General features: G+C 38.2%; 1 protein-coding gene across 1 annotated transcript in view; it reads left to right on the forward strand.

Moving 5' to 3' along the window:
• Positions 1-26,241, forward strand: part of LRBA (LPS responsive beige-like anchor protein) — a 621,489-nt gene that overhangs the window by 275,163 nt on the left and 320,085 nt on the right. Inside the window, exon 36 of the mRNA XM_017871033.1 lies at positions 19,696-19,804. Coding sequence (XP_017726522.1) covers positions 19,696-19,804 — 109 coding nt within the window. The remainder of the gene's footprint in view (positions 1-19,695; positions 19,805-26,241) is intronic.

Consider the following 26,241-nt stretch of genomic DNA (forward strand, 5'->3'; position numbering starts at 1 on the left):
TGGCTACAATATATTCTCATCTGTACCATTGGAAGATAAAATTTGAATTGAGGTAGAGATTATCACTTGGAAATCCTTGAGTGTTACTTAAAGAGCCATATGCTTTCTCTGGCTTCAGTTTTAAACTTATATATATAGGAAGATACTTTATAGAAAACGCCAATTAAATTTTTTTATTATAATTTTTTTTTTTTTTTCTTTTAAGAGATAAGTTCGTGCCTTGTCACTCAGGCTCAAGTGATCTTCCTACCTTGGTCCCCCAAGTTGGTAGGATTACAGGCGTGAGTCACTGTGTTCTGCTTAATTGCATCTTGTAAACAGTTGTTTGGAAATGATGCTATTTTGGGGGTAGAGTCAGAGATCAACAATGGATTAGTTGAGCAGAGACTTTATCTTTTTTTTTTTTTTTTTGAGGCAGTGTCTTGTTCTGTCACCCAGACTGCAACCTCTTACCTCCTGGGCTCATGTCTTTATCTCTGTTTACTTCAATTCTGGATTGTATTGGTATAGAAGTTTCTCTGATTGATTTAGAATGAAGTATATGCTCTTAAAGATTAGATTATTTAAATTAATGTTTATCATTTTGTGAAAGTTTAATGGCTTATCAAAGAAGATTAGAATTTTCTCTCCTTAATTAGGATAAGCATATGTTTCTTATTTTATTCATATGTTTGGTTTGAAGTACTTACATAGTCAGGTTATTTTTTATTTTTAGTTTTATAGCTTGATTTCAGCTTATCATTAATATACTTCCTTTAATAGATTTTGAATATAGAGGCTTGTTTTGTGCACTTTATATGGGATTTTATAATTAAATGATTTTTCAATGGTTACTTTTTTTTTAGATGGAGTCTCAACTCTGTTGCCCAGGCTGGAGTGCGGTGGCAATATCCAAGGCTCACTGTAGCCTTGATCTCCCTGGCTCAGATGATCCTTTCACCTCAGCCTCCCAAATACCTGGGACTACAGGTGCCTGCCACCACACCACAGCTAATTTTTGTATTTTTTGTGGAGTTGGAGTTTTGCCATGCTGCCCAGACTGGTCTTGAACTCCTGCTCAAGTGATCCTCCCACCTTGGACTCCCAGAGTAATGGGATTACAGGCATGAGCCATCACGCTGATCTGTGGCTACTTTTTAAGCTTGTTTTGTTCTGATTTATGTAAAAAAATGGTGCGTTTGAATGGTGCTTTTTCACCCCCTAAAAATGCTAAATTGTACTAGATTTCAGAGCTTTAAATGTTTCGCTATATAGGATTTGCTGTTTGACATTTTGTTTTACCAAGACCAAATGTATATAACGTTTAGCAAAGATGGCTTGGATGTAACGTGCCTGTAGAATATGCTTATGTTTGTGTAGATGTTTCATAGCCTTATACATTTTAAAAAACTACAACAGCTTCTATGTAAGTAGGATCGTTTATTAAATAAACATGATTATAGAAAAAATGGATATGTATTAGGGATAGGTGAAAAAAGGAACTCTCATAACCTTTGAGAAGAGTAAAATAAGAATAAAATGAAAATAGAGTCACTCACTTTATTCAGCAAATATTAATCCATACCGGCCACATGCAGGTCCATATTCTCAGCTCTGGGAATTTAGCAATGGTCAGAATAGACATGCCTGCCCTGATAGGGTTTATTTTAATTGGTAAAGTTAGACAATAAAGAAATTAAAAAGTTGATAGTATGTTCAGCTGATAAGTGATATGAGAAAGTTAAAACAAGGAGAGGGGGAGAGAATAGGTACAATCAGATAGAGAGGACATTGCAGTGTTAAATGAGTGGTCAGAGTGGAATCTGAAAGGATGAATTTCTATGAATCACTAAGGAAATGTCACTGACAATGAAGAGACAAAGGCAATTATAAGAAGATAGAAGGTGGTAGATACTGTGCAGCAGAGGAATCTGCTGAATTCCAAGTGGAGAGTCAGGAGAGCCATTTCTCTGTATTTTTGCTTTTCTACATATAACTATCTTCTCTCTCTTTTTATTTGCACATTCTAGAGAATAGATTCTTTCATAGTCCTAAGAAATTATTTTATCTAAAATAATCAGATAAAGGCTTGCAGCCTGGTCCTTTTGCTTCCATTCTAGCCTCTGTAATACCATGAGTTGTTTTAAAATGCTCAACTAGGGATTATCATGTAAAATAAGTTTGGAAAAACAGGTTGATATCAGGATGTAACATTTATATTAAATTACTAAGGTTTTATATTCTCAGGATGAAATAACTTTATGGAGTATTTGCTATCTCCATTTAAACTGTAGTAAAGCGTATGGATACCTTGTGGTCTCCCCGATCAAGGATATTGCCTTCCAGAAAAATTGACTACTACCTGGGCTAAATTTCAATCAAGAAAGATCTAAATTGGCCTTAAATGTGTATGAAGCCCATTAAAATTTTTTTTTAAAATTTAAATTAATTTTTTCAGTCACCAACAAAATCTATTCTTTTTAAGGTTTCAGGTGTATGTATTCTGTGATGTTAGAGCCTTTACATCCCTTATTCAAAGTTGTTACTGAGTGCTTTAACTGAGAAAGGTGCAGAGGGAAAACAATTTAGGGATTTTTGTGATACTTAATTATTGGATATGCTGGGTGAGAGACAGAGAGAGATAGATGTCACGAGGAGGCAGGTACCTGGAGAGTTAGGCAATAATTCTTCACTATAAGAATAAAGGCTATGTTAATATATGGAGATGTTATTTTGAAAAGTGAGGCTTTAGTAGTTCTCATATTACTGTAGAAAATCATTGGAAGCAATTTATCCCCTTCTCTGTAGCTAATTCTAAAGAAATTACTATATTTAGAAGGATTGCCAATTCAGGAACATTATTTCCACATTCTCAATTATTAGAGTGTAGAAAGGTGGTAACTTTCCTTTCCCATCAATGGTCATGTCTAGTAGCGAAAATGACAGTTGCTGCTAATGGGGGTCACAGAAAGCCCAGGAAACAGAGCAGTAATATTGGAAAACTCTTGGTGAAAATGTGTATGTGCTTACCCAAGGTCTAGACTAGTATAATCAGATGTGGCCAATGGGCTGTAATGTAGTTATGGGAGATGGTTGTCATCATTACTGTTATTTATTGAGCCTCTAGTGTGAATCTTTTCTAGTTGGTCACTTGATAGGGCTGTTTGTTTCCTAAGGCTGACACAAGCATTTTTTTCTTCCTTCTTGCACTGTAGGTGTAAATTATACATAGTTTTTTCTTCTTAATATTAAAATATGTGAATCATTTTATGCTCTGCATTTAGACATTTAATCTACAGTAAATGCAACATTTTGAGGCTGCTTATAATAATTAAAACTTCAATTTACCTTTAATTCTTTGTTTGAATAGTTTACACATCTATTAGATAAAATTACTGTTCCTAAATATTGTATAATTTGCATATTTAGGAAAATAAGCATATAGATGAGAAAATTGACCCCTTACAATAGCAAAAAAAAAAAAAAATCGTTTAGATATCTTATTAGTTTAATTTTTGAAGTCATTTTAATATTTTCCTTAATGAAAGGACAAATAATATTGTGTGTATATTTAAAACAATGAGAGGTATGTAGTCAGAACTTTTTCAGATGCTTTGATTTTAAAACATTTTGTAAATTGTGAAGGAAAAGATATATATGCTTCCCTTCTTCTCTGAAAGTATTATTAACTAGTTTACATATATCCTAGTCACTTTTTATAATATTCTTTTAAATAAGTAAGGTTAGATGGTAATCATTTTGTATTATGCAGTGAAAATATTTCAAACTTAAATTTATGACACAGTTAAGTCTAAAAGCTCCATGGTTTAAGTCTAAAAGCTCCATGGTTTTGCTGTTAATTGCTTAGATAAATTTAAATGCTTGAGAATATTTGGTTTGAAGTATTTCCACAAACTATCCACTCATCAAATAATGATGGGGTATAGCCTACCTGAACAGTACCTGTTAGATATTATGTTTATTTAAAAAAAAAAAAAAAGCAAAAAACTTTTTTTTACTTTTTTAAAAGATTTTTCCTTTTTCCTTCCCTGCTTTCTTAATCAGTTCTGATTAAGGAAGCTCATCTTCTGAGAGAATAGAGTAATACACATATAATTCTAACAGAATGTTTATAAGATATTCTATAAACAAGTATATGCTGTATCTACAATAATCATTAGGGATAAGATTGACATAAAATAAACTGGGCATTGTGGTTGACTCCTGTAATCCCAGCACTTTGGGAGACTAAGGTGGGAGGATTGCTTGAGCCCAGGAGTTCAAGACCAGCCTCAGCAACATAGCATGATCCTGTATCTCTTTACAAAAAATTAGATAGTATGCACCTGTAGTCCTGGCTACTTGGGAATTTGAGGTGGGAGGATCACTTGAGGCCAGGATTTCCAAGACCAGCCTGGAAAACATAGCAAGATCCCTGTCTCTACAAAAATGATATTAAAAATAAAGGTTGACATAAAGTAAAGGTCTTTGTAGGATAGAATTGCAGAATATTCCTCAGAGGGAAAGAGGAATGAAATGGATATGAAGGAATTAAGGTTTTGGATATAAGGAAAGGACAAAAAAGTAGATTGGGAGTGGTTTATGGCACTCATTTTTTATCATTCATTCAGTATCTATTTATTGATTATAATCCGTGTGCCAGGTACTATTCTGGAATCTGAGGATATAGCTGTGAATAAGTCTATGCTGTCATAAAGGAGAGAACAAATAATAAACAAGTAATCAAAATAAGACAATTTAGATAGTAATAAATGCTTAGAAGAAAACAAAGCAGAGTAATGTTATGAGAATAAACATACTGGCTTTTAGGGAGTATGGAGTGTTTAGAAAAATCTTGTGAAGGGGAAACAGTTTGAATGAAGAGAATTAACTAACCCTTTTGAGATGTATGTCACAACATTTTAAGGTGAGGAAACAGCAAGAGCAGAGGCCTTAAGGAGTGAATAGTATTTGTGTATTATTTAAACAAATTGAAGGCCAGAGTGACTGGAACAAAATCAGCAAGAAAGAGAGTAAGGCTTGGGAGTGTCAAGAGAGCTATTCAATATTCAGCTCATATAAGGCCCTGTAAGCTCTGCTAAGAAATTTGGATTAAACCATGTTTAGTAAGAGCAGAGTTTTTAATAGAGAAGTGGCATGATATAACTTACAGGGGTTTTTTTGTTTTTTGTTTTTTTTGCTTATTTGTTGGTTTTGTTTTTGAGATAGGCAGGGTCTCTCTGTTATACAGGCTGGAGTGCAGTGGCTTATGGCAGCTACATACTCCTGGCTAATGTGATCCTCCCACCTCAGCCTCCTAAGTAGTTGAGACCACAGGCACGTACCACCATGCCCAGCTATTTTTTTTGTTTTGGGTAGAGATGGGGTCTTGCTATGTTGTCCAGGCTGGTCTTCAGCTCCTGGGCTCAAGCAGCCCTTCTGCCTTGGCCTCCCAAAGTGCAGGAATGATAGGCATGAGCCACTGGAGTTGTCTTTTCACTCTGTTGGTTTTGTCCTTTGATGCACAGAAGGTTGTTATTGTTGTTGTTTTTTCCTTTTTCCTTTATCTTTTTAAAAATAGACATGGAGTCTAAATTCCTGAGCTCAAGCGATCTTCCTGCTTTAGCCTCCCAAAGTGTTCGGATTACAGGTGTGAGCCAGTTTACCTGGCCCAGAAATTTTGATGTAGTCCAGTTTATCTATTTTTTATTCTGTTATTACCTGTGCTTTTGGTATTACATCCTAGAAATCATTGCCAAATTCAGGGTCATGAAGCTTTTCCTTATGTTTTCTTTTAGGAGTTTTATTGTTATAACTCTTACATTTAGGTCTTTGATTCATTTTGAGACAATTTTGTATATGATATAAGTGCCTTAGACTCTGTATGCTGCCTTAAAAAATACCTGAGACTGGGTAATTTATAAATAATAGCAATTTATTTCTCACAGTTTTAGAGGCTTGAAAGTCCAAGATTAAGACACTGGCAGGTTTTAGTGTATGATGAGGGCTGGGTCTCTGCTTCTAAGATGGCACTTTGTCTTCACGTGGTAGAAGCCGAAAGGGCAGAAGAGGCTTAAGCATTGTGTGATGACTGTTCTTTAAAGGCCTTAATTCCATTCACTAGGGAGGAGCCCTCATGACCTAATGACCTCAGAAAGGCCTCATCTCTTAATACCATTGCATTGGAGATTAGGTTTCTGCAAGAATTTTGGAGGGGATACAGATACTCAAACCATAGCAGCAAGTATCCAATTTCATTTTCTTTTTTTTTTTTGGTGTGAGATGGAATCTTGCTCTGTCGCCCAGGCTGGAGTGCAGTGGTGCCATCTTGGCTCACTGCAACCTTTACCTCCCAGGTTCAAGCGATTCTCCTACCTCAGCCTCCTGACTAGCTGGGATTATAGGTGACCACCACCATGCCCAGCTAATTTTTGTATTTTTAGTAGAGACAGGGTTTCACCATGTTGGCCAGGCTGGTCTCGAACTCCTGACCTTGTGATCTGCTTGCCTCGGCCTCCCAAAGTGTTGGGATTACAGGTGTGAGCCACTGCGCCTGGCTCAATTTCATTCTTTTGTATGTTGATATCCAGCTTTCCCAATATCATGACTTACATTCTTAGAAGTATGAATTGTGATAGGATCAGTATACAGGGCAAGAATGAGAGCAGAGAAATCAGTGAAGATATTACTGAAGTATTCTATAAAAGAGGGAGTGGTGACTTAGAATGATGTGGTAGCAATGATGATGGAGAGAAGTAAACATATATGTGATGTATTTAATAGTTAAGGCAGTAGAACTTGCTTTTATGAATGGGATTTGGAGGTGAGAAAATGACAAAATCCAAGATTATTTCTTGAGGTTGAGTGGACTTTGGTGCTATTTATTGTGGTGGAACAAACTGAGGTAGTGATGGGGAAGAGGTATTATTGGCAGTGAGTAGGTAGAATCAAGAGCTCTGCTTTGGAAATGTTGGATTTGAAATGCCCTATTGGGCATCCAAGTTAAGATTCTAGTTGGACAGTTGGCTCTGTGAGTCTGAAATATAGGAGACTAAGGATAGTGTTAGAGATATAAACACAGGTACTATGTAGGTGGGATTAAAAGTCATAGAACTGGATGAAATAATTTAGAGGGAGGAAAGAACACACAGCTGAGCTCTTGGACATTACAAGATTTATAGGTAGTGCAGCGGAGGATGTAGCAAAGGGGACAGTGAAGAAACAGCCGCTAGATAGGAGGAGAACCAAGAAAGTGCTATATATTATTGCAGAAGTTAAGAGAAGAAAATGTTTTAAGAACCTTAAGAACCTTTTCACAGTTATCTTGCTATTTGTATATAGTCCTATAACTTTCCATATGAGATTGTGAACTCTTTGTGGACAGTGTTATGCATGTTTGTATTCCTTACAGTTAGCAGCTTAAAAGTGACTGGCAGAAGTGGATAGTCAAAGAGTTTCTTTTCCTTATAGGTACTGCTGGATCCCCAGCAATGATCAGGCACTGTTCTATGCTTTGGTTATGTAAAGAAAAATTATAAATGGTTGGTGCGTTGTCAAATGCAAGACAGATTTGTAAATACATAATTGAAAATGTGTTATACAGAAAGTTTCAAAGTAATAAGTACTAAAGAAGAGGCTTATGCACTTTGGTAGGGGATTACTTCTATGGAGAGAAAGCAGGTGTGGGATCAGGAAAGGTTTTGTAGTGAACCTTTACTTTGGTTTAGCTTTGAAGGTAGGTTAGATGGAATATGAAGTGAAGTCATTCCTGGGACAGTAGGAACAGTGGCAAAGGAGTGTACAGTAACAGGGTGTAATGTTTGGGAAAGTAGTTCCTGGCCTGGAGTTCTTAGAGTATAAAATTTTAACAACAATGAGACTGATTTATAAGCCATGCAAAGTAGTTTCTTTTGTAGATCATGGGAAGCTGGCTGATGACTGATACCTTGTTAATGATACAGTGATGATCAGATCTTCATTTTAGAAAGATGACCCCCGTGAAGAATGGGCAAGAATAGTAAGACTCATGGAAAGAAGTTGGATTGGAGGCTATTATAATAACCAAAGACGTGATCCTGAGTGCCAGTGAGTTTCCAGTGAAGGGCACTGGAAAATGTTACAAAGATAAACAACTTTTGGCCAGGCGTAGTGGCTCACACCTATAATTCCAGCACTTTGGGAGGCTGAGGCGGGCGAATCACGAGGTCTGGAGATCTAGACCGTCCTGGCTACATCTAGATGGTGAAACCCCATCTCTACTACAAATACAAAAAATTAGCCGGGTGTGGTGGTGGGCTCCTGTAATCCCAGTTACTCGGAGGCTGAGGCAGGAGAATCGCTTGAACAGGGAGGCGGAGGTTGCAGTGAGCTGAGATCATGCCACTGCCCTCCAGCCTGGGCGACGGAGCGAGACTGTCTCACCAAAAGAAAAAAAAAAAAAGAGAAAAATAACTTTTAAAGTTATTGCAGAGGTAGAATGGGCAGTACTTAGTCTATTAGATCTGTAGGATGCTGAAGAAGGAAGATCTGACTGGTATTTCTAGCTTCAGTAACTGGATAAATAATGGATATCTTAATGGGGCAGAGAATGAAAGAATGAATGATCTCTGGATAAGGAACTATTTTGATAAATTACGGTACACTCCATCCACATGAGTCACTTGAAGCTGTTCTGATTACATAATGGTATACGGTTAAGTAAAATATACAAGCAGTATAGTATGACTTATTAAATATTTAAAAATATTTTTACAAAACACACGAACATGTACATTTGTATATATATGCACATAAATACCGTATGTGTTTCATATATACGAACATAAATACTGTGTTTCTATAAGTTTAGATACATGTAAGGACAGGAACATAAACTACTGATGGTGGTGATGTATTCCGAAAAGTGAACAGGAAAGAGGGTTGGGAGCTTTCACTTGTTGCTTCATTATTAAAGTGTTGCATGGTTTTTAAATGCTACATAACCAGAAAAATGAATGAAACATCAAGACAGAAAATTATCCATCTACCTATCTGAGTGTATATGTCAGTAAATGGACATCTTGAAAACTAAATAATAGAAAGGGATGTTTTGGTTCTCTTGAAAATAGAACACACAAGATTTTTTCTTGGCCGGTCGTGGTGGCTCACTCCTGCAATCCCAGCACTTTGGTAGGCCAAGGCGGGTAGATCATGAGGTCTGGAGATCGAGAACATCCTGGCCAACAAAGTGAAATCCCGTCTCTACTAAAAATCCAAAAATTACCTGGGCGTGGTGGCACATGCCTGTAATCCCAGTTACTCAGGAGGTTGAGGCAGGAGAATCGCTTGAACCAGGGAGCCAGAGGTTGCAGTGAGATGAGATTGCGCCACTGCACTCTAGCCTGGTGACAGAGTGAGACTCCATCTCAAGGAAGAAAAAAGATTTTTTTCTCTTGATAACTTTGTTCACACTGTTATCTGAAGTATCTTTCTCTCTTTATTGCTTTTGCCATTTATTTAAGGCTCACCTTTGTGCTCTAATTTTCTATTGGAGCTTTTTTTCATCTTTAGTAGATTATTGTGATCTTTGCTTCTGTAGACATATGATAGCAAATGTATTTTTATGTTCTAATTTTATTTGTGTTGCTTATTTTATAACAAATTCCCACGAATTTTGCAGCTTGAAGCAATTTTATGTTTACTATCCTACAGTTTCTATGGGTCAGCAGTCTAGACTCACCTGGATCTTCTGCTTAGGGTTTTACAAGTCTACAATAAAGGTGTTGGTCAAACTGCATTTCTTTCTGGAGCTTGGGGTCATAAATTTCTTGGCAGAATTCAGTTCCATGCTGTTGTGGGACTGAGTTTCCCATTTTCTTGTTTACTGTCACTGCGAGGATGCTCTCAGATCCTACAGGCTGTCCATACTTCCCTGTCTCATGGCCTTGTCACACATTACTTCTTCTTCAAGGGTGGCAGGAGAATCTCTGCAGTGTGCTAGGGCAGAGCTTTATTACATAAGTACCAGAGTGATTATCCCATCACCATTGGCATGTAAAGTAACCTAATTAAGGAATGATTATCCCATTATCTTTACCATATTCTGTTTGCTAGAAGGAAGTGCCAGATTTTGCCCAGGTTGAACTCAAGGGGTTGGGATCATATAAAGCCACGACTCACTGGAGGTCACATTAGGGTATGTCCACCATAGCACTTATATTAGTGTGAATTTCAAGCTGGAAAGGACTCCAGTGTATTCTCTTTTTTCCCCCAACTAAAATATAATGAAAGGTCATCTTTGCTGCTTAGCCTAGTCTATAATGTAATAGGTGTTGAACAGATGTTTGACAGTGTTTTAAAAGGCAGAGGCACAAAATGTTAAAAGATCAGAATTAGCACTCAAAAGATTTATTGTTATTATGTGTATGAAATAATGAAACATTTATTTTTAGGGCATTGGCTATGAAACAGCATAAATTAAAGCTGAGAATATTATAAAGGAAATATTGACAAGATTTGTTGATTGATTAGGGGCCTGGAGGATGGTGGTAGAGAAGAGGGAAGAGACTAGAGTAACTTTGAGGTTACTTGTTTGGGGACTAGTAGGATAGTGTGCCATTGACTAATCAATTTCATTAATGTTTGAAAGTACAAGGCAATATATTGATGTTGAATTCACAATGTGGTTTTAGGTCTCTAGAGGGAAACTAAGAACCCAAACCAGTATTTCACATCTGTACTCTGAAAGCCCTTGCTTTCTCTATCTGTAGAATCAGAGGAAGTTATTCATTAGTGGGTTTTAAAATTACACTAGGGATTGTTTTTGTCTGTAATGCCTAAATGAGTACTGTTTAATAGCATTTGAAAAGAAATACCCTGATGATGTCACCCCAAAATCACAGATAAGGTATTGCACTAACTTCTAAAGTAGCTGGAAGACAGTTTGGGGATAGAAGAGAGAGTCTGACATAGCTGGAGTCAAATTATGATAGTGTATGTCAGCCTAATAGAGATCGAAACAAAGTGATAGAATGGCAGAAAGCTTTTTTATTTTCTTTAAGGATTTTCTGTTTTCCTTTCTTTTGATTGTTGATTGTTGTAAAACTTCAAAGAACAGAGAAATATAAGGAGGAGGACTTAAGCCTCACCCGCTAGCCCAGACATGTGCATGCTTTTTCTATAAAAGGCCAGATAGTTCTTTAGGCCTTGCAGTACACATGGTCTTTTTCACAACTGGTCAACTCAGTGTAGTATGGTGATTTGAAAACAGCCATGGATAACACTTAAACAAATGGGCCTAGTTGTGCTCCTATAGAATGTACTAACCAAAAACTGTTGGCAGGTTAGATTTGATACACAGGCCTTAATTTGCTGACCCCTGTGCTAGATTATTGGCAATTAAAAGAAAGTGTATTTTCTGTTATATGTTCCCCAAGCTTATATTGTTCATAATATTCCTCAGGTTTATTTTTCCTCTTAACATATATTGTGGACATCATTGTGTCAATTTGGAACAATCTACTTTTATTGTATGATTGTATATTTTGATTATTTAAGATTCTCACTTTCATAAATAGTGTTGTAGTGAAATTCATTGATTCTCAAGGAATATTTTCCACATGTTTTTCTGCACTGTGGGAACATGTTCATATAGCACATTATTAAGAGTGCTGGCCGGGTGCAGTGGGTCACGCCTGTAATTCCAGCACCCTGGACGGCCAAGGCAGGTGGATCACTTTAGGTCAGAAATTCAAGACCAGCCTGGCCAACATGGTGAAACCCTATCTCTACTAAAAATACAAAAATTAGCCAGGGGTGGTGGCTCATGTACCTGTAATCCCAGATACTTGGGAGGCTGAGACATGAGAATCATATGTACCCAGGAAGCGGAGGTTGCAGTGAGCTGAGATCCTGTCGCTGCACTCTAACCTGGGCAACAGAGTGAGACTCTGTCTCCAAAAAAAAAAAAAATATAATCATTGCTGTGGATCCAAGTTTCTGTTTGTTTGTTTGTTTTTGAGACAGAGGCTTACTTTGTCGCCCTGGCTGGAGTGCAGTGATGCCATCACAGTTCACTGCAGCCTCCACCTCCTGGGCTCAGGTGATTCTCCTGCCTTGGCCTCTTGAGTAGCTGAGACTACAGGTATGCACCACCATGCCCAGCTAATTTTTTTTCAATTTAATTTTTTATTTTTTTTGTAGAGAAGAGGTCTCTTTATTTTACCCAGGCTGGTCTCAAGCTTCTGGGCTCAAGCAGCCTTAATTCTAAGTGCTGGGATTATAGGCATGAGCCACACTGTTCCTGGCCTTATTTATATTTTAAATAAAAACATTGCTACAAAGTGAGGCAAGTGCCCTGTGGAATGCGAGTAAGTTCATGTCATTGTTGATGACTGCTGGGTGTAACTTTTGTAGGCGGGCATTTTCTAGTGGCACTTTTTAGCCACTTTTGTTATATAAATTAAAAAAATAATCCTTGAGGCCATGTATGTTCATGCCCATAATTTCAGCACTTTGGGAGGCTAAGGCAGTAGGATCCCTTGAGCTCAGGAGTTTGAGACCAATGTAGGCAACATAGTGAGACCCAGTCTCTATAACACCAAAATAACTTGCAGGATACGATGGCACATGTAAGTAGTCCCAGATACTCAGCAGACTGAGGTAGGCAGATCACTTGAGCTTGGGAGGTTGAGGTTTCTGTGAGCTGTAATTGCACCACTACACTCCAGCCTGGGTGACAGAGCGAGACCCTGTCCCTAAAATAAAATAAAATAATAATAATAATTCTATCCCTGCACACTCTGTCTTCCCAACTCCTATTAAAGAAGGAAATTTAGAAGACCTATACATAACAGACATGTTCCAGATTACATAAAGTGAATCATTCTGTTGATATGTTTATAAGTAAATGATGTTATAAAAGCATTAATCAGAATGGGTCACTTGTTTGTACATCCAAGACATTTTATTAAAAGATTTAGAACTCTGTAGGCATTATCAGTGTTCCATATGAGTCCTTTTATGTAGAGGTAGCACTGAAAGTAGCCATTTATTAATCTCTTAACTTGTAATACCATAGTTTTATTTTAAAAATTTTTATCTTTATATAAGGCAATTCATACATTTTATATTTTTTGTGTATTTTTGCTCAATATTGTTAGTGAAATTCATATTGTTATGCATAATACTAATTCTTTTGTTCCTACTTAGGATTTTAGTTTATGAAAGTCCAACATTTTAAAAATTAGCCTTATTTTTAATGGACATTTGGGTAGTTGCTAATGTTTGGTTATTGTAAATAATTGCCATGAACATTTTTTTTTTTTTTTTTTTTTGAGACGGAGTCTTGCTCTGTCGCCCGGGCTGGAGTGCAGTGGCCGGATCTCAGCTCACTGCAAGCTCCGCCTCCCGGGTTTATGCCATTCTCCTGCCTCAGCCTCCGGAGTAGCTGGGACTACAGGCGCCCGCCACCTCGCCCGGCTATTTTTTTGTATTTTTAGTAGAGACGGGGTTTCACCGTGTTAGCCAGGATGGTCTCGATCTCCTGACCTCGTGATCCGCCCGTCTCGGCCTCCCAAAGTGCTGGGATTACAGGCTTGAGCCACCGCGCCCGGCCGCCATGAACATTTTAATTAATGTATTTTGTGATTATAAGAGTCCATGTTACTTCACATCTTTGATATAACTTGGTAATGCCAGCCTTTTAAACATATATAGCCATTCTGGTGGAGTATAGTGTATCTTATAGTTTTAATTTTTATTTCCTTGATTACTAGTATTGCCGAACAACTTTTCATAATCTTATTCACCATTTGGAAATTTTCTTTTGTGAAGTGCTTGTGTTCTTTTCCCATTTTAAAAATTGTGATCATTTTCTTTTATTTGTAAAAGGCTTTTGAATATTTTTAAGATATCAGTTTCTCGTTGGTTGTAATTATTCCAAATATATTCTCCCTCTCTGAAGTTTGGTTTTTAATTCTCTTAGGGGTGGCTTTCATAAACACAAGTCTTTAAATTTTGATGTAGTTCATTTTGTCACTATTTTTCTTATGTTTTGTGTATTTTTTGTTTGGTGCAGTAAGTCTTTACATTGACCCAGCCAGGAAGATGCTTTCTTATGTAATCTTCTAGAAACTTTTTAAACTTCCTGAAATCTTTAGGTCTTCTCTAGGATTCATTTGGAATTGGTTTGTTTGTATGGTTTGAGGTAGAAGTCAAGGTTAATTTGTCCATATGAGCATCAGTTGATCTAAGACAAGTTTTGGAAAAGACCATCTTACTTTTAAGTCTTTTAATACCATTATCATGATTATCATCTCTGTTCTCCTCTTCAAGAATGTCTCACGTATTCTTGTTTGTTTACATTTTCTATGGCTTTTAGAATTAAATTTGAACTCATCAGATTATGCAGAAAGACCTACTAGGATTTTGATTGGACTGTATCTATAAGTAGCTTTGTGGAGAATTGATATCTTTATAATACAGGCCTTTCCCTTTCATGAACATAGTATACTTTTTTCTTTAAGTTTTTTTTTAACTTCTTTTACCATTCTTTCTGTTTGACATGCAGAATTCTAGCACACTTTTGTTTCCTTTTCCTGCATATTTTGATGGTTTTGAATGCTTTTCAAAATAGTATTTAAAAATCATTTTTACTTTGTTAGTAACCTGTAAATAGAATCTAGTTGATTTTGTGTATTTGCCTTAAACCCAATGACCTTTTAAATTCAATTATTAATTTTAATTGTTTACATATTTCTTTTGGATTTTTTCAGTATTTCAAATAACTTTTAACTTTATCTTCTAAAGTGTATTTTTATTTTCTATTTAATTTCTGTTCTTATCCTTATTTTACTTTCAGTGTTCACTGGCTGTTCTTTTTCTGATTTCTTCAGTTCAATACTTGCATAATTTATTTTGACAATTTTTTTCTTTTTTAGTGTTTTTATTCAGTATATCAGTTTCCCTCTAAGCATTGGTTTAAGGTTTCTCTAAATCCACAGATTTTGGCACATTGTTTTTACTACGTTTTACTGCAAACATTTCCTAATTTCCATTATGATATATTCTTTTATGTGTGAGTTTTTTTCAGAGGTGCATTCTTTAATTTTTAGACACGGAATGATATTACTTAGTTACTGCTGTGTTAATAATATTATCACAACTTAGCCTTAAAGAAACATACATTTATTATCTCAATTTTTTTTGGTCAGGAATCTAGGCATGGTTTAGCTGGGCCTCTCCTTCAGGTTCACTTACAAGGCTACAGTTAAGGTGTTGGCCAGAGTTGCAGTCTTATTCGAGGTTTGACTGGGAAAGGATCTGCTTCCATGATCATGTGACTGTTGGCAGAATTCAGTTCATTTTGAGTCGTTAGACTGAGAATCTGAATTCCTTGTGGGCTGTTGTCTGGGGCTCTACTCAGCTCCTTGCTGTGGAGGCCTCTACACAGGGCAGCTCATAACATGGCAGATTTCTTTAGCTTAGCCATTAAGGGAGAGTGTCAATAGAGTCTGCTAGCAAGATGCAAGTTACCATCTTGTTTAATGTAATTATTGAAGTGTTATTCCTTCATTGTTGCCATATTTTCTTGCTTAGAGGCAAGCCCCATCTCCTTCCTATACTGTAAAGGAGAAGATTACATAATGCTGTGGATAACAGGAGGTTAGGAAAATCTGTGGTCAGCTTAGAGCTTCTTGCAGAGTGATCTGTATCCTGTTATTTCTAGTTTAATTGAAATGTATCAAAGAACATATTCGGTATGATTTCATCATTTGAAATTCACTATAAATTGCTTTATGACCCCACATTTTGCCTATTTTTTGTATATATTCCATGTTTACCTGAAAATAATATTTATTATTCACTTACTGGGTATAATGTTCTCGATATGTCAGTCAGGTCAGGTTAAAAAATATTCTATAACTTTTTATATTCTATATCTGATAGTAGGGCATATTCTTAGGAGCATACAAATTTAGAATCTCAAAATACTAAATTTCTGTATCTGTAGTTCATTTATCCTCTTATTAATTTAACAGGCTTATTTTGTTATTTCTGCTTGCTTCTCATACTAATAGAAGTTTATTACCTTTCTTTTAGCTTTTAAAAATTGTTCGTTTTCTGAAACTATAGTTTTCAATTTTTGTTCAACCTTATATTGAAATCGTGTCACTTACAAGCATCATATACTTAAAAAAATTGATTTGACAATAATTTTACTACTAAATGTTTACTTTCTATGTATTTCTGATATGTTTAGGTTAAAATTTATCATCTTATTATTTATGTCCTTTATATTTGCTCCATATCTTGTGTTTCTTTTTTTTTTTTTTCCTTCTTTTGAGCTAAGTATTTGTTTCTTAATTTTTTCCCCGTTAACTTGATGGTTATATATTATTTTAAATACCTTTAGTGGTTACCCAGAGATTGTAGTATGAATATTATAATTAACATCTTACATAAACTGATTCTTTTGCCAATCTATGTACGATACAAGAAACTTATAACAGTAATTTATTTGGTTTCTCTTGCCTTGTATGCTGTGGTTATATATTTTAGATTGTAGTATTTTTTAATTCTAGAAGTTACATAATTATTGCAAATATTCAGTATCTTTTAGATTTACCCACATTTGTCATTTTCATTGCTCCGATTGTTTTCCTTGACTTGTATCAATCTTACATTATTTTTCATCCTTGTGAAGAATGTTGGTTGGCTGGTGACAAATTCTCACTATTTTATTTGTCATGGAATGTTCTTATTTTGCTTTTGGTGATGAAGAAAAGTTTTCCTTTAACCTCTTAGGTTTGTTGTTTGGGGACCTGTGAATTAAACAGACAAACACAGATTAGCAAGAAAAAAGATCTATTTTTAGTCATAAATAAGTATGTCAGAATTCGGCTGGCTGCTTTGGCTCACGCCTGTAATCCCAGCACTTTGGGAGGCCAAGGCGGGTGGATCACCTGAGGACAGGAGTTCAAGACCACCCTGGCTAATATGGTGAAACCTCGTCTCTACTAGAAATACAAAAATTAGCCGGGCATGATGACGGGTGCCTGTAATCTTAGCTACTTGGGAGGCTGAGGCGGGAGAATCGCTTGAACCCAGGAGGCGGAGGTTGCAGTGAGCCGAGATCGTGCCATTATACTCCAGCCTGGGCGACAGAGCAAAACTTCGTCTCAAAAAAAAAAAAAAAAAGAATTCACAGAAAATGTGACTCAACGAGGGGTTAGAATTTGGGGTTATATACATACCATTTTAATAGGGTAAAAGTGAGGTCATGAAGGACACATTTGGGGAAGCTAATGATTTTGCAAACAGTAAGTGGGCCCTTAGGAGAATAGTTAAGTGATATTACAGTTTTGTAACAATGTCTATTTAGATAATTTCTTATCCTGGTACTAACTTCTCATCTTTACTGATAATAGTCAATCTTCCTTGGTTGCAAAACTCCCTGGGAAGGGATTGATGAAAGCTAAATTCTTTTGGGAGCTTCTCCGTTTAGGCAGATAAAGGAAGTTCAGAAAAAGACTCTTTTATCCGACAGTGGTATATTCTGGACCCTTTAAATTTCATTATTGAAGGATACTTTTGAGGATAGAATTCTTTTCTTTCTTTCCTTTTTTTTTTTGTTGAGTCGGAGTCTCGCTCTGTCGCCCAGGCTGGAGTGTGATGACGCGATCTCGGCTCACTGCAAGCTTCGCCACCCAAGTTCAAGCCATTCTTCCACCTCAGCCTCCCTAGTATCTGGGATGGGATTAGAGGCACCTGTCATCATGCCTGGCTAATTTTTGTATTTTTAGTAGAGACAGAGTTTCACTATGTTAGCCAGGCTGATCTTGAAGAGGAAAGAATTCTTAGGTGGTTGGTTGGTTTGTTTTTGAGACAGGATCTCTCTCTGTTGCTCAGGCTGGAGTGCTGTGGTGGGATCATAGCTCGCTATAACTTGAAACTCATTGACTCAAGTGATCCTTCTGCCTCAGGCCCCTGAGTACCTGGGACCATAGGCATGTACCACCATGCCGAGCTAATTAAAAAAAAACTTTTTTGGTAGAGATGGAATGTCACTACATTGCCAAGGCTGGTCTTGAACTACTGGCCTCATGTGATCCCCTTGCCTGGGCCTCCCAAAGTGCTGGGATTACAGGTGTGAGCCACTGGCCTGGCCTTTTACGTAGTATTTTTGTTTAGTATTTTAAATAGATCATTGCATTCTTATCTGGCTTCCATTAGGCTTATTGTTGTTCTTTTGAAGGCCTCTCCCCCGTCTGCTATTAAGAATTTTTTTCTTTGATAGTTTTACTATTACTGCCTAAGCGGGGTATCCTTAAAAACCCTGCTTGGGTTTTGTAGCACTCCATCAACATATCGCTCAGTGTTTTTTCCCAGTTTTGAAAAATCTTGGCCATTATCTCTTCAAATATTGCTTTTTTCTAATTATGTGTCTACTCTTTCTTATACTATAGATACACTTATATTAGATCCTTTTACCATGTCCTGTATGTCTGTTATTTATTTTGTTCAATTTTCATTAAGTTTTCTTACTGTGTTTCAGTCTAGTTGTCACTGATCTATCTTTCAGTTAATTTTTCCTTTTTTGGCTGAGCTTACTAACCCAGTAAATCTATTTTTATGTTTATTTATTTTTTCAGTACTTTTACAGTTTTCATTCTTTACTGGAATTCTCTATTACACAATGAGTTTTAAACATATTAACTATATTCATTTCAATGTCCAGATATGAGCCAGTTTCTATTTAGTTTTCATTTGTATGTTATTGTCTCTTGTGCCTGTTAATTGGTGACTGAATGCTGAAAATTGTATTTTAAAATTGCAAGGGTAAATTTAAGCCTCTATGATATTATCTTCCTTTAGAAAGGACTTCCTTTTGGTTTCTGATTAGCAGTTAGACTAATAGCTGATTGTATTAATTTAGGGTCTGAGCTGACTCAAGGGCTGGGGTTTTTTTTTTTAAAGTTCTTGTGAGAGTTTGGCCTGTTTTGACTTCTCCTAGTATGTAGCCCTTCTGAGGTCCTCTGAAAACCTGGGGTTTTACCATGGCCCTCCTGCATTGGTATTTCTGATTTTTTCTCCCCACCCTGAAAGCTTTGCTTAGCTTTTTGGCTGCCAGTTAACCTAAATACCAATCACCAGATGTTCTCTGAAGGTCTGTTTCAGTGTTTTGAGGCCTGATCTATTTCTTGCTTTCTGGGGTATGCCTGATACCTGTTGTAACTCTTGGGTAGTCTACCAGGCAGGACTCCTCCACGTTGACAGACTGCGAACCTCAGTTTTTTTCTATTTATCTTTGTGAGACTAGTGACAGGTCTGTGTAGCTCCTCTGTTCTCACTTGGGAATAGCAAATGCTTTAATGTAAAAAGTCAAACTGATTATCTTTTGTGTGCTTTCTTCTCTGTGATCTTCCCTGGTTAATTTTGGCTGCCTTGGTAACTTTCCAATGCATTTTAAAAGGTTAAAACACAACTTTAATCTAGTATTTTTAGTTGCTTTTGTTACGTGTCTAGTCTGATAGAAGCCAATCTGCTATTGCCAGAAGGGTAACCTTTTGCTGTTGTTACATTCCTCAATTATTTAGTGTGAAATAATGGTACCTCATTGTGTATGATGTCAAAAGAAGAAAGTAAGGATTCCTTCCTCTCCACAGTAAGCAGTGAATAATCGTTTATGTTGTGTGTGAATACATATATTTATTTGATAACATTCATTTTTTACAGATTGCTTAGCCAGACAATGAAAGATCATCTAGTAAGAGTAGCAAATGAAGCTGAATTTATCCTGAGCAGGCAGAGAGCAGAAGATATTCACAGACATGCGGAATTTGAGGTAGGTTACACATGTGGTTGGTGTGTGGAAATTACCGTTTTTTAATGATAATCATGGCAAATTGTCCCGGTAAAATGGCAGGTCCAAAGAAACATAGTATATGTCATCAAAAAATTAAAATCTAGGTTTATGGGAGAGTCATGGGGGTTCTGGGAGATAGTACATGTCTATTTAGCCTCTAGTCTCAATTGCAGTTGAACTACCAGAGAAGTTTGATCAGAGAAGCTTCTTGTTTGGCTGATATAATGTTAATAATGAGAGGTGAGTCTTGACTCTGATGGTTTTCCTATAAAGAAAACTGGTGAAGGAGTTCTCCCTTTCTGGGCAAAACAGAGCTAGTTAGCCAGAAATGAAAATCTCTATGGCAAAGGTAAGATCATCCAGGTTTCTCGAGAGGAGCTGAACACACAGGTGTGAGATTTCTCTGTCTTTAGGGTTTGGAGCATAATATTATTTGTAGCTGAGGAAATGAGGGAGCATACACCTCTCTCCTTGGATTATCATAGGAGAGGACTAAGTGATAAACCCATCCCGGGACCATTGCTTATCTCAGTAGTTGTGCCTGAACATGTATAAGAAATATAAATTTCTACAGGAAATTAATGGTTTTGTAGCTATAAAAATGACCCATATTCACCTAAGGTAAACTAGAAAATTTGACAAGTAGTACATTTGCTATAGAATTGGAAAAATATTTAAAAGCACTGTATGGCTTCTAACATGTCAATAACAGATAAACTCATATGTTGCTGACATTTTCTGGTACATTAGAAAAGATGAAAATCTTCCAAGTGAATTTTACACAACCAGCAAATCTGAAAATTATTCTAGAAAAATAAAACTCTAGAAGACCAATTTCACTTAAGAATATAAGTACAGGCCGGGCGCGGTGGCTCAAGCCTGTAATCCCAGCACTTTGGGAGGCCGAGGCGGGCGGATCACGAGGTCAGGAGATCGAGACCATCCTGGCTAACACGGTGAAACCCCGTCTCTACTAAAAAAATACAAAAAACTAGCCGGGCGAGGTGGCGGGCGCCTGTAGTCCCAGCTACTCGGGAGGCTGAGGCAGGAGAATGGCGTAAACCCGGGAGGCGGAGTTTGCAGTGAGCTGAGATCTGGCCACTGCACTCCAGCCTGGGTGACAGAGTGAGACTCCTTCTCAAAAAAAAAAAAAAAAAAAAAAAATAAGTACAATATTTAAACTATAGCTTTAAATAACATAATTCATCAATATAAAGAATGAATTATATAGTATGATGACTGAAAACTTTTACTGGAATTATAAAATGTTTATTTTGGATATCTACTGCAAAATAAATTACATCAACAAATTAAAAATAGAAAACACATGAAGATATCAGTAAAGGTAGAAAAAAAGCATATGATGATTTTAGCTGCCAGCCCTATTAAAACTCAGAGAAAAGATTTATATAAGAAAACAATACAAATATGGTAAAGACTATTAAATATTTTAAATGATTAAAGTCATCTCTTTTAAAATCAGGAAAAATGAGTGATGCCTACTATCAGTGTTGTTAACATATTTTTTGATGTTCTTGCAAGTGTAAGATATAGCTAATATAAATGCTATTAAAGAAAAAAATAAGATTAGTTTCAAATTTCTAATGCTATGGTCTAGGAAAATCTAATTCTTGTGTCCTGAGGTGTACCTGGATCTTAAACATTTTTCTACCAGAGTTAATAAAAGAATTTGGTGAGATTATTAGATATGAGAGAGTTATGCAAAAAATTAATAGCTTTTCTTTGAAAGTCAGTAACCAGCTAAGAATGGACATCAGAAATACAGTGTGTTCGTAGATATGACAAAAACAATGCTTTGGGCCAAATTCTGCAAGAAAAGTACACATGCTCTTTGGAATGAAGCTACAACATTTTATCGAAACAAATAAGATAAAATATAAACTATCACTCATGTCTGTGTGAAGAGACCACCAAACAGGCTTTGTGTGAGCAACAAGGCTGTTTATTTCAGCTGGGTGCAGACGGACTGAGTCCGAAAAGAGAGACAGGGAAGGGAGATAGGGGTGGGGCCGTTTTATAGGATTTGGGTAGGTAAAGGAAAATTACAGTCAAAGGGGAGTTGTTCCCTGGCGGGCAGGAGTGGGGGTTGTGAGGTGCTCAGTGGGGGAGCTGTTTTGAGCCAGAATGAGCCAGGAAAAGGAATTTCACAAGGTAATGTCATCACTTAAGGCGAGGACCGGCCATTTTCACTTCTTTTGTGGTGGAATGTCATCAGTTAAGGCAGGAACAGGCCATTTTCACTTCTTTTGTGATTCTTCAATTACTTCAGGCCATCTGGGCACATAAGTGCAGGTCACAGGGGATGCGATGGCTCAGCTTGGGCTCAGAGGCCTGACATTCCTGGCTTCTTATATTAATAAGAAAAATAACATAAAATAGTATTGAAGTGTTGGGGCAGCAAAGAAAATTTTTTTTTGGGGGGTGGCATGGAGAGATAATGGGCGATGTTTCTCAGGGCTTCTTCGAGTGGGATTAGGAGTGGCATGGGAACCTAGAGTGGGAGAGATTAAGCTGAAGAAAGATTTTTGTGGTAAAGTGTGATATTGTGGGGTTGTTAGAAGAAACATTTGTCACATAGAATGATTGGTGATGGCATGGATACAGTTTTGGATGAATTGAGAAACTAAACGGAAGATACAAGGTCCGAATAAAAGAAGTAGAAAAATAGGTATTAAAGGACTAAGAATTGGGAGGACCTAGGACATCCAATTAGAGAGTCCCCAGGGGGGTTCAGCATATTTACTTGTTTGGTTGGTAGGTTTTTGGGCTCTATCCTTGAGTTTTTTTACGTTGTCATACACCAGGCCAGATTGATTTAGGTAAAAACAACACTCTTCATTTAAGAATATACAGAGTCCTCCTTTTTCAGCAGTGAGTAAGTCAAGGCCTTGGTGGATTTGGAGGACAACTGCAGCTAAAGAGTCAACTTGGGCCTGGAGGACTGATAAAGTTTGTGATATCTGTAATGCTAGCAGAGAAGTCATTAGAAAGGCTACGGAAGGTTGTGACAGAGGTTGAAATGCCTGCTCTTCCAGCACCGAGAGCAATAGTGGAGGCAGAAAGTCCTAAACCGACAAGCAAGGGAATTAGTGGAATAACTCTTTTTTGTCGTGTCGATGTCATGAGGTGAACAGGGAGCTCTTCGGTCCCATTTGCAAATTGAATTTTGGGAGTAAGGAAACCTAGTGTGCATGTGCCTGTCCAATTAGCAGGTAGACACATGTCGGTAGAGGATCCACAGAGGAAGAAGAAACCTTGTACGAGGCAAAACTGGAGATGCAAAGTAAAAAGATGAAAGGGAGTGCTGAAAGGGGAGTCTTGTACCCAGACTCCTAGGGATCCAGCTAGGGCGGCAGCTGTCAGAGGTTGTAATGGGGACTGATGAGGTAACTGTAGAGGGAGAGGTTCGATTTTCATGGTGTATGAGAAAATGTTGAGTATCTATGAGCAACCTTTCACTGTTATTTTTGGGACTGGGTATAAGTAAACAAGAAAAGGACCTTGGAAAAGAGTCTGAAGAGCAAGGGGAAGGTAGCCAAGGATGGAGTGAAATACAGGGTAAGTGTCTTCCTAAGCAATAATTGCTGCTAATGTTTTTAAGTTTGCCAGTATTGATAGAGGGCTTGTCTGTAATATGGAGCTGGAAGGCTCTAATTGTTTCAGTGATGTATGTAGTTGGGCTTTGGATATGAAGAGTAAAGGAACACTGAGAAGGTGAAAGGTTACCTAGGGGAATTCCAGTGGGTTTTTGCCGAGAGATAAAGGAGGGGCCACAGGAATAGTAGTTTGTGTTGTGAGAGGTCCAAATATGGGGGGAGTAGAGTTGATATAGGAGAAGGAGGTTGAGGGATGGTGAGAGAGGTTGGAGAAGAGAGTAAAAAGAGAGGCCGCTTACCCAATTTAAAATTGGTGAGATATTCCTTGGGCTGGTTGGTCTGAGGGATTGTGGGTTAAGGTGGGGGGGTATGAGAGGAAGACGCAAAGGAGGCTTTGGGTTGGGAAGAAGGGCGGCAATGAGATATGGCTGTACTCCAGGAATAGTCAGGGAAGCAGATAATTTGGTTAAAATATCTTGGCCTAATAAGGGAACTGGGCAGGTGGGGATAACTAAAAAAGAGTGCTTAAAAGAATGTTGTCCAAGTTGGCACCAGAGTGGGGAGTTTTAAGGGGTTTTGAAGCTTGGCTGTCAATACCCACAACAGTTACTGGGGCAAGGGAAACAGACCCTTGAAAAGAAGGTAATGTGGGGTGTGTAGCTCCCGTATCGATTAAACAGGAGATGGACTTACTCTCCACTGTGAGAGTTACCCAAAGCTTGGTGTCTGTGATGGTCCCGGGGGCTTCCGAGGCGATCAGGCAGTGTCAATCTTCAGTCGCTGTGCCTAGCAGATCTGGGAAGGAGTCAGTTAGAGAGCCTTGGGCTAGAGCTTTAGGGACTCTAGGAGTGACTGCCAGGTGAGCTGGGCAATCTGATTTCCAGTGGGTCCCTGCACATATGGGACGGCTTGGGAGGAATCCTGGACTGTGGGCATTCCTTGGCCCAGTGGCCAGATTTCTGGCACTTGAAGCAAGATCCTGATGGAGGAAGTCTTGTAGGAATGCTTGACTGCTGTGGCTTAGGCGTGTGCAGCTTAGGCATTTTGAAGTTCTTGTATACTGGAAGTATGACTGGGTTTTGTCTCAAAGCAGAGGCAAGTAATTGTAACTCAGAAATGCGTTGCCTTCTGGTACACCTTGAAGGCAAGGTTGATTAATTCCTGTTGTGGTGTTTGAGGGCCAGATTCAAATTTTTGAAGTTTTTTCCTAATGTCAGGAGTGGATTGGGTGATAAAATGCGTATTAAGAATAAGGCGACCTTCTGGGTCTAGGGCGGTAAAGCGTTTAAGGGTTGCTGCTAAGCAGGCCATGAACTGGGCTGGGTTTTCGTCTTTACCTTGCGTAGTTCCTTTAAGCTTGTCATAATTAACAGCTTTGTAAGCTGCCTTTTTAAGCCCTTCAACTAGGTGAGAAATCATGTAATCTCGCCTAGCTATACCTGGGGACTCTTCCTGATAGTTCCATTGGGGATCCTCTCGGGGAACTGCTCTAATGCCTTCCTGGAGGTCTGGCTCGTGAAGCTGGCAGTTATCAGCATGACATTGGGCTAGAGAAAAAACTCTTTCCAGTTCATCTCAGGAGAAGGTAGAAGTCAGGAAGACATTTAAGTCACTCCAGGTTAAATTGTAGGACAGAGTTAGATATTGGAATTCTTGTATATATTTAGTGGGGTCTAAAGAGAAAGAGCCTAACTGCTGACTGATCTGAGAGAGGTCTGATAGAGAAAAAGGTACATGTACCCTGACTATGCCTTCAACTCCAGCCACTTCTCTAAGAGGAAATTGTTGGGCAGGTGGGGAAGAGCTAGTCGTGGAACTAAGCTGTAAGCCAGACTGGGTGTGAGGAGGGGAGGCGATAGAAGGATTATAGGGTGGAGGAGCGGAGGCTGAGGAAGAATTGAGACAGCTCGGCCTGGGGAGGAGGGAAGAGGTCAGATGGATCTGTACGAAAGGAAGACTGGAAAGACTCAGTGACACTGGGGTTGGGACTGAGGGGACAGGCGGGAGGGAAAGAAGGAGAATTTGGGAGGAATCACATTGGGAACAGAGATTTGGGAGGAACGAAGTGTGAAAAATGCCTGGATATAAGGCATCTCAGACCATTTGCCCATTTTTTGACAAAAATTATTTAGGTCTTGTAGTATGGAAAAATTGAAAGTGCAGTCCTCTGGCTATTTGGAAGCACTGTCAAGTTTGTATTGGGGTCAAGCGGTGTTGCAGAAGAAAATAAGACGCTTGATTTTAGGTCAGGTGAGAGTTGAAGAGGTTTTAAGTTCTTGAGAACACAGGCTAAGGGAGAAGAAGGAATGGAGGGGTAGAAGATTGCCCATAGTGAAGGAGGCAAGTTTAAAGAGAAGGGTAGAGACACGGAGAGAAGGGGTGGGAGGTGCTTGCCCCCCAGGAAAGTGGAGAAGGGGTAGAGACATGGAGAGAAGGGATTGGGGTCTTCTTGCTCCCCAGAAAAGCGGAGAAGGGGTAGAGACACCGAGAGAAAGGGTTGGGGGTTTCTTGCCCTCCAGAAAAGTGGAGAAGGGGTAGAGACACGGAGAGAAGGGGTGTTGAGGGGGGGTTCTTGCCCCCCAGACAAGCGGAGAAGAGGTAGAGACTGGGAGAGAAGGGGTTGGGGGGTTCTTGACCCCCAGAAAAGCGGTACTTGCCACTAAGGGTGAAGGACCAAGGCAGGCGTCCCTGCGTGATTAAACACCAAGGGAAGACTGTCTTCCTGAGTCCGTGACTGGTGCCAGAGTTTTGGGTCCACGGATAAAATGTGTCTCCTTTGTCTCTACCAGAAAAGGAAGG

Source organism: Rhinopithecus bieti, unplaced genomic scaffold, assembly GCF_001698545.2.
Source record: "Rhinopithecus bieti isolate Rb0 unplaced genomic scaffold, ASM169854v2 scaffold_3878, whole genome shotgun sequence".
NCBI classification, from domain to species: domain Eukaryota; kingdom Metazoa; phylum Chordata; class Mammalia; order Primates; family Cercopithecidae; genus Rhinopithecus; species Rhinopithecus bieti.